The 8,440-nt window shown below is 35.8% G+C and overlaps 1 protein-coding gene across 1 annotated transcript in view; it reads right to left on the bottom strand.

Moving 5' to 3' along the window:
* Window positions 1–7,862, bottom strand: part of LOC137399698 (nucleolar protein 6-like) — a 35,834-nt gene extending 27,972 nt beyond the window's left edge. Inside the window, exons 1-4 of the mRNA XM_068085898.1 lie at window positions 7,753–7,862; window positions 6,979–7,095; window positions 4,964–5,125; window positions 3,673–3,838 (exon numbers count right to left, since the gene is read on the bottom strand). Of these exons, the coding sequence (XP_067941999.1) occupies window positions 3,673–3,838; window positions 4,964–5,125; window positions 6,979–7,095; window positions 7,753–7,842 (535 nt within the window). The 5' untranslated portion in view covers window positions 7,843–7,862. The remainder of the gene's footprint in view (window positions 1–3,672; window positions 3,839–4,963; window positions 5,126–6,978; window positions 7,096–7,752) is intronic.
* Between the last annotated feature and the right edge of the window lie 578 nt (window positions 7,863–8,440).

Below are 8,440 nucleotides of genomic sequence, written 5' to 3'. Positions count from 1 at the left end.
GGCGTCTCAACATGTCGAATTTGAGCCATGCTTTAGTTTTCAACACGCCTGACATAAATAACGAGCGTGGGGAAATAAACTTTACAAAGAGTACATATTGTTGCAATCCCAAGATTAGAGTTTAAAATTTAAACTCATATTTTATAATGTTATACAATAATGTATTCTCCAATCACAAAAGGCAGTTTCTCATCAAATAGCATACTATTGGGACAATTCATATGAAACTACGATACTGTACATTAAATAGTACACTTTGTCTCTAAGGAAATGAGATAACTATTAGAGAGACTAGAGTTATCATCATGGCAGTAAAAGCGCATTTATATCAATATTATTTATATATATTATATATAAATAATATTAATATTTAGTAACGATTAGTCAACAATAAAATTCTACAGTTAATCTTGTTGTCTTATGAATATATTATATTGAGCGCAAATGTTTTATATATTGTGTTGAATGTTTCATATATTAACAATGAAATATTATTGACATTAATTGTCAACATTATTTATAACATTAATAATATTATTAATATATATAATACATATCTTATAATTTATATAAAATTCTACAACTACTCTCGTTGCCCTGTGAAAATATTGAGTGCCAATATCTACTATATAAACGGCAATCGTTGTGTATCTGTCTGTCCGCTTTATAGAGTACCGTACTTTTCGGAGTATTAGCCGCTACCTTTATATAAGGGCGTGTCCATTCTGTGGTTTTTTCACCACTAGGGCGCATTAACGGGAATCTCCGGTTAGTACACGCCTCTATTATAATACGTAACCTGCTATTCATCGTAGGGATGGACGATAAATACTGATATGCTAATAATATGAGTTGTCTTCTCGATATATTGAGTCACCGATAACTCCCAAATATGAGCAGTATAAATAAATTACCGTATATGGCGGTCTTTTTTTCGATTCGATCGTACGAAGCAAACTTAATTAATATGAGTAAGTAGTAAAATTAAATTAGTAGTAAATATTAGTAGTGAAGTAAATAAAATTTACTACTCTTTAAATAAATTAATGAGTAGTAAATTAGGGTCAAGTGGGGTAAGTACACCATCGAAAAAGGGTAATTCAATTTCGCAGTCTTACTGCTTTGCTTTAACTAAATATTTGAGTCTACTATTTGTCATTGTGAAACTCCAGAATGTTCTGAGCAAGAATATCAGCACTAAAAGACTGTTAATTAAATATCATTGCTTTATATGAAGCGCTAAAAAATGTTTGTCTAGGTGGTGCATTTACCCCATATACAGGGGTAAGTGCACCACCTAGCCTTCTTTGTCATTGTTATGCATTGGTTGATAAACAGAGGCAAATGCATCAAATTGCTGATATTGAAATTATATAAAATTCAATAAAGATGAAAAAAAAAATTTTTTTGAGCTCGTACCGCACCACTAAAATATTGATCGTATTGAACATTAAAATTTTAAAAATTAGCAATTCTATACCATTATATACCATTGCAATTCAAGTGACCAGTTTTACTCAAGTGAACCACAAATTTGACATAGACTAACTCCAAAGTATAACAAGAAAGACTATAGAGATTGGGAGAACTTGAAATGAGATTGAACTGTCTCTTTTGATGGGGAACTACATGTGTGCCGGGTGGTGCACTTGCCCTGCCCTTGTTTATGTTAAGGAGCACATAGGTTAATGTTAATGTGCACTACATAGGTGCACTTGTCCCTGTTTCTAAAATTATCAGGGGCAAGTGCACCACCCCAGTTAAAATAATACAAAGTTATTTGTTAGGATTAAAACAAGAAAAAAAGTATTCTCTAGACAGACACCAGTTGCACTCAATAGTTAGCCAAAACAAATATCCACTAAAATGAAAGTTATAAAATTATCAGTGAACAGCTCTAAATTTAAAGTCAACTACTTAAATAGTGCATTTACGTTTTTGTTGCTCACTTAACAAAAAATTTGAAATCTAGAATGCAGGGACTATAGCTTCCTGTGGAGGATCATGGGTAATAGTCCTGCAACTCAGAGACAGCTATGCAGTGATTGGCTGATAAAATATCAACAGCTGGTGCACTTGCCCCAATGGTGCACTTACCCCACTTGACTATACATCTAATTAATATTTACTGCCAACGTGTACCGGGAAGGTCATGTGAACATTTGTTTCTTGCAACCACTAGAAAAACGCTGTTCTCTATCTACTATATAAACGGCAATCGTTGTCTATCTGATTGATTGTCCGCCTTATAGAGCGGTCTCTCCTTTTATCGTCGTACGAATTTCGGTCGTACGAAGCGAACTGAATTAGGTAATATGTGTAGTAACGGTAAATAAATTATAGAGCGGCCTTTCTTTTTCCATTCGGTCGAACGAAGCCAACCGAATTAATATGAGTACTAATTATCGTAATATCGTAATTTCGTAATACGGACTATTAGCCGCTACTTTTCTCTGACGATTTGAGCCAAGCGGCTTATATAAAGGTGTGGCGATTCTGTTGTTTTTCTTTCACCGCTCGAGCGCATTAACCGAAATCCCCGGTTAGCACGCTTTTTAAACAGCAAACTTTCTGCCGTGTTTAAAAGCACCTTTCCTGAGTTCTGCGGCCTATACAAAGGTGTCTATACAGCTATACAAATGTACTATTTATTAAATAAAATAAATTAACGAGTAGTTATTTACATGCAATTAATATTTACTGCCAACGTGTACCGAGAGGGTCACGTAAACGTTTGTTTCTTGGAGCCACTGGAAAAACGCATTTCTCACCTACTAAATTTCCACATCAAAAAGGTGTTTCTTATACGATGTTGCAATGTATATGAATTGCCACATCTCCACTACTTAATAACGTTGGATTTGCCGCTGTTCGTGATAGTGGGTCATGTTCATTTTCTTCAGCAGCCGAGTTACTAATTTTTTTCCAGCTACGAGTAGGCCTACTGTAACTTACTATTACAGAACTTTCACGAGTACTCCGAGGGTTGCGATACGCTATTGTGAAAAGAAAGAGAGCAGCTGCTATCGACTTACTGTCACCCTGCATCAGCCATGACCAGCTATACGTCGCCTGCTCAAAAGTAGGCACACGCCGAAAACTGTTTCTTCATACGCCCGACAAAAAAACCAAAAATGTTGTCTATCCGCAAGTGTTGCGTTGAACTAAGGGAGAGAGAGAGAAAGAGGGAGGGAGAGAAAGGGAGAGGGGGAGAAAGGGAGAGAGAGGGAGAGAGCGAGGAGAGGGGGGAGAGAGAGAGGGAGAGAAAGGGAGAGGGGGGAGAGAGGGAGAGAAGGGGAGAGGGAGGGAGAGCGAGGAGGAGAGGGGGAGAGAGAGAGGGAGAGAAAGAGGGAGAGAGAGGGGGAGAGAGAGGGGGAATGGGAGAGAGGGAGGGAGAGGGGAGAGAGAGAGAGAGAGGGGAGAGACGGAGAGAGGGGAAAGAGGGAGAGATGGAGAGAGGGAGATGTAACTGCATATTGGGAGTTGTTTTACAGTATGAAAGCCAACTCTCAATAAACCTTATGCTGCCCGTGAATCTGTTACTGTAGGCGGGTAATGCAGCTAGTTTTATATATTACGATGCTAAAGTACCCAGGTTAGCTTAGTGTCAGTATATGGCAAGCTTTTGGCTTGATGTTATTTTGATAAGTTTATTTTAATAGGAAAACTGACCTTTGCACTTGACCTGCAGCCCGATATCCAAAGGATTGTTGTGGGGTGACATGTAGGAAACCTGATAGTTAGCTTTCTTCTGAAGGTGGTGTGCAAGCACCGCCACATAGAAACTTTTTCTTACCAACCAGATCTGGTTCAAAAAGTCCTTAACTCTGTAGAATGACTACAAATGAAGACCCTATTTTTACAGGAGCCACTGTTCACCATGTAAGGTCAATAATCAATAATCAAGGTTCAGATACATCAGTTAAACCAAACTTGAAGGTCATTCGAGTTAACAGATGTGACCTGTACGGACGAGTCTGATTATTAGTAGTAGTGCAGCACTTAGTTTATAGTTACTATTCGTTCCAAAGTAATGTATTCAGATGTCTGGCTAACCTATCATACAGCTATAACTTGAAGGGTTAACCATATAGTCTAGAAACTCTCATGTCTATATCTTTGAAATTTATGAACTCAAATATCTGACTATCAGGGTTGGCCGATTAAAAACAAATGATTGAAATCATCCTAAAAAATCATTTTTGATGATTTTTCCATGTCAAAAAATGTGACTTATAGAGGGTCTACTGTGAATATGAACTGCACAACTTGGTCAAAATTAAAATAAAAACCACTTTTAGTATATTAAAGTGATGCAAAGTTGTTTTGTTATGTTGCTAATGTTTTCATGTGGCACACTTCAATAAAATAAAATAATATTATGTTAGCAGTTATGAAAAAAAGCTGGTAATTGATGTTTTCAAAAAAAATCTGATTTAAATTTAAAAAAATCTGATTTAAATAAAAAAAACCTGATTTTTTTGATTTGAAAAAAATCATAATTTTTTCCAACCCTGTTGACTATCCAAGTACAGTAATCTATAGTAATAAATCCCACACTGTAGGTGGGTGTCTGTCTGTTAGTCTGCTTTTCCACATTTTGTGCCCCATTTCATCCAAACTTGACACACATATGTGCCTCCCACTAAATCACCAAAAATATTTGGTTTTAAAACTTCATCTGGTTCCTGTGAACCAGCCTCCCAAACACCCACCTGATTAGAAACATAAGAAGACACCTTCACTTGCATTAACAACAATATCAATAAATAAACAGGTTCATGGACTGTCGTCGTGAAAGCTGTGTAGCACTTTGCATTCAAAATCTAAATTCAAGCCCTGGCCTATCTGAGTAGAAATAGAAATACAAGAAATCCTGAGCAATACCAGACTTAATGCAGAATAAAAAGCTGAATAGATGTACACTAAAAGTACAAATTTCAACAAAGAAGCACATACTAACCTTTGGTACAATTACACGAACATCCACTGTCATCGCCGATGAAAGAGCCAAACCGGACACAAATGATCCACACAAGTGTACTTTGCTGGGAGGTAGGAAAGATGACTCAGAAATTATCTTCTCCCTTTTAGAGTGCTTGCAAGTTGGAATCTTGACTTTGAGCTGCAAAAGGAGTTAACTGTATAGATACATGGTGCGAAGGGGAGATTATTATACTTATATTTGTTACGCTAACTTCCCAGCAGACTCTCAGCTTCAGATAGTAAGTGAACTAATGACTGTTTAGAATAAATATGCACATATTTACAGTTGCAATTTTAGCCACAAATGCTAACAAACAGCATGATATTTTGCTGTATAAATACATGTAATTATAGCATGTGTTCTAGAATTACTATTCTGTGACAATGTTGATGAAATTATGTACGTCGTCAGGCAATAATAAATCAGTTGAACCTCAACACCAAAGTTCATCCTCCCAATATCTGCTTTTTTTATGTTAAAATCATCGTTTGGGAGCAAACATTTTTCTAACATGTTTAATTAGTTCACAAGCTCAAAGTACGATGACAAATATTTCAATTACTGAAATATAGTATTAAAACAAAGTACTATGAAAAATATTAAATGCAAAGACCATAATAATACGGTAGAGCATACTTTTATCATTACTTTATCTTTGAGACAGGTGAAACAGAAGTGTAAGTTTAGCCATGTGTAAATGCGGTAGTAGAGTAAGTGACAACAAAACTCACTCTAACATATTATTTCTACATTTTTTTCAATTTATAATATCAATTTTTACTTTTACTTAAAGAATTTTATGTTTAAAAAAACTTTGGACATCATGTGTCAAAATTTACTTCCTACATGGAGAGAAATATAGGCCAAAATTTTACATGACTTGCCGAAATTTTTGGCATCGTAAGTCAGGGCTTAACTGTTCCGCAATAATTAGGAAAAGTCTAAGTTGTTGCATTATTTCGTTTTGCTTAGAGTGAGTTAAGCAGACATGTTAGCTAAAAGTACAGACAATTGACAATGACAGATCATGCATCAGGGAGAACAAGTCATGCATGAACAGACAACTTTAAAATACCCGGTAATACCCTAGGACACTTTTATTTCGCTAGTATTTAGTTTCGTGAGTAGCACACAGAGTAAAATTTCGCTGCAACTTAATTTCACGGCTCTGATGAGTGCAAAAATATAGTGATGTGAAAATAAAGCAGTGGAACAAACAGATTACATTCCTAGGGCCAAATCGCTAATAAAAAACTTTTTTAATTTGGGACTAGTTCGTATTTGTAAACCGCAAGTTGAAATGTGTGGGTGAGATCGATAATTCAATTCGATCACTTGCTGCCATTTGTTTCTTGGACTATCAATGACGTCTAGGTCCCTTACACCGTGACTTTCACATGTCTTTCACCCTCAAGTCCCCAGAAGAAGAAAATAGATAACAACCAAATTCACAACGAAAACTGTATAATGTGATTAGACCTGGTGAGGGTTGATATTGTTTTTGGTTGGTAATAAAATTCATCACTACAATAATTATTATTCAATTTTATGACTTCACCTACCAGACTTTCATCCTCATCAGTTACAAATTCGGTGACTAAACTGATAGCATCATCTTAATTTGTTTTACCATGCTGCTCAGTCGGTGTATTAGCTATAATGAGTTTACCAGAAATTTCCCATTGAGTCCAACCACACACGAAAATTACCTGCATTTCTATTTTGACGATTTTATTGTGGATATCAATGAATAAAGCTCTTTAACTTCGCGTTTTCACTCGTTTGTTGTGATAGTTTAGTTACGCTCATGAAATTTTCGCGAGAGGATGACCCCGCGAAAATGCGAAAGTTAGATGACGCGAACACAAGTGTCCTAGGGTATATGTTAATCAACATAGCAAACGTGTTGAAAGTTGATTTCTAAGCTTTTACTTCTATAGAGCACTTTTATTTGTACGCATGACTAGCACAACTATAAGTCGTCTACTCACGTCGTCTGAAGGCACATGACTTGCACGTATCAGCACTGACTTTAATTTGCTAAATGCAGCTTGAATAGCAGACACCTGGGAGGCAGTGTATGTGGCCTCTGCTAGCAGTGCAGTCACCTGGGTAAAAAAAGGATTCTGATATGTGATGTACTTATGCATCGAGAAGCACCTGAACCAGCTAGCCTTTGATTACATCAGCCAGCACAAACAAGCATTCAAGTAAGTATATGAACTGAAGAATTGACATATCAAAGGAGTCAGCAAATCAATAATTTGAAAGAAATAATTATATCAAGTTTTTTATGGCTTAGTCAACAAATAGAAGATAAACCTCTGTAATATAATCATTTTCATTTATTTAATAATTTCAATAATATAAATTTTAATGTAATACACTTAGTAATACAACATACGCTTAATATGAAAATACAAATACTTATTGAAAATATTGGCTAGTAAAAATCAACACCAAAAACATCAAAACTTCTCTTTAAAGTGAATGCGCAAAGAACCGCACAGCTAGTCCAATTCTGTTTTGTAAAAGAAAATGATAACGAAGCGAGAAAGCAATTAGATCTGCCATTGGACGATTGTTTGACAAGTCACCTTGACCTAACGAAGATTAATCGCTAACAAAATCACAGGCAACATGGTTGACGTTTACAAACAGTTTAAAACTGTAAGTTTAAAACTATAAACTTTAAATCATATAAGTGCATATGACCTATCAACTTGAGGCATTAGTGCAAGGAAGTTATATCTAACGAGTCTGACCTTGAAATTAGTAACGTTATAAGCATAGTTTTGGTCCATGTCATCCACTCCTCGACTAAGAAGGGCAGAAGCATCATCACCCGTGTACATCGAACGATTGAACTTTCTCTTTCGCCATAAACCGGCTTTGGCCCCTTTTTTACCTTCTTGTTCATCTGTTTCCATTACGTGCAGCTCTCTGGCAGAAGAAAGGAATTTGTATAACTCATGATATATATATATATATATGGCATCAGCCATTCCTCCAATAAGGTTCATATACAGTAGGCGTTCCTATAACGTACACCTCCTTCAACGTAAATTCCTCATAACATAAAGAATTGATGGAAAGTTATTGCTTAGTGCAAAAAGTATGCCTACATACAAAGCACATTATACTAAAGTGTAAAGCGTTGAATCGGTGAAATACTCAAATTCGATTTTAATGACGACAACCTCATGGTTAGACTTAGAAATACCGCTTTCTCTCTTGCCGTTCTTCAAAGAGAAAATGACATATGTGACTCTCTCAATTATATAAATATCCTAGCAATCTAGTTCGCCATTAGAGATCATCAGATGTCTAGACAAATAACAAAAAATAAATAGCAGCACAATAATTCAGCAATACTTAAAAACGAAGTATCGGTGCATGAATTGGAGTGTCAATTTACCAGGCTGAATACCATGAGTTTTGGTCTCGACAAAA

The sequence above is a fragment of the Watersipora subatra genome, chromosome 7 (assembly GCF_963576615.1).
Source record: "Watersipora subatra chromosome 7, tzWatSuba1.1, whole genome shotgun sequence".
In the NCBI taxonomy this organism is placed as follows: Eukaryota; Metazoa; Bryozoa; class Gymnolaemata; order Cheilostomatida; family Watersiporidae; genus Watersipora; species Watersipora subatra.
This window is presented reverse-complemented; position numbering and strand designations above follow the sequence as displayed.